Source organism: Diaphorina citri, unplaced genomic scaffold (genome assembly GCF_000475195.1).
Source record: "Diaphorina citri unplaced genomic scaffold, Diaci psyllid genome assembly version 1.1 scaffold142444, whole genome shotgun sequence".
NCBI classification, from domain to species: Eukaryota; Metazoa; Arthropoda; class Insecta; order Hemiptera; family Psyllidae; genus Diaphorina; species Diaphorina citri.
Window position 1 is genome coordinate 1 of NW_007519365.1, and position 235 is coordinate 235.

Sequence of the window (235 nt, forward strand, 5' to 3'; positions counted from 1 at the left end):
CAACATCAAATACTATGCCTGTTTAGCCATTGCCGTGCTAGTAGCTAATACTGAAATAGAAGCTGCCGTTCTCAAGTCCGGTACTCTAGATCTAGTCGAACCATTTGTTATGAGCCACAGTCCCTCCGAATTCGCCAAGTCAAACTTAGCACATGCCCACGGTCAGAATCGGAATTGGCTGCAGAAGTTAGTCCCAGTGTTGAGCTCTAAACGAGAGGAGGCTCGGAATTTAGCA

The 235-nt window shown here is 46.8% G+C and overlaps 1 protein-coding gene across 1 annotated transcript; it reads left to right on the forward strand.

The window, feature by feature from the left end:
* Positions 1 to 4: 4 nt before the first annotated feature.
* LOC108254506 (sterile alpha and TIR motif-containing protein 1-like) lies at positions 5 to 229 on the forward strand (the record flags this gene model as incomplete). The annotated part of the gene is made up of 1 exon (XM_017449481.1): positions 5 to 229. A coding segment is annotated over one exon (225 nt), but the record flags the coding sequence as incomplete, so codon positions are not given.
* Positions 230 to 235: the final 6 nt, after the last annotated feature.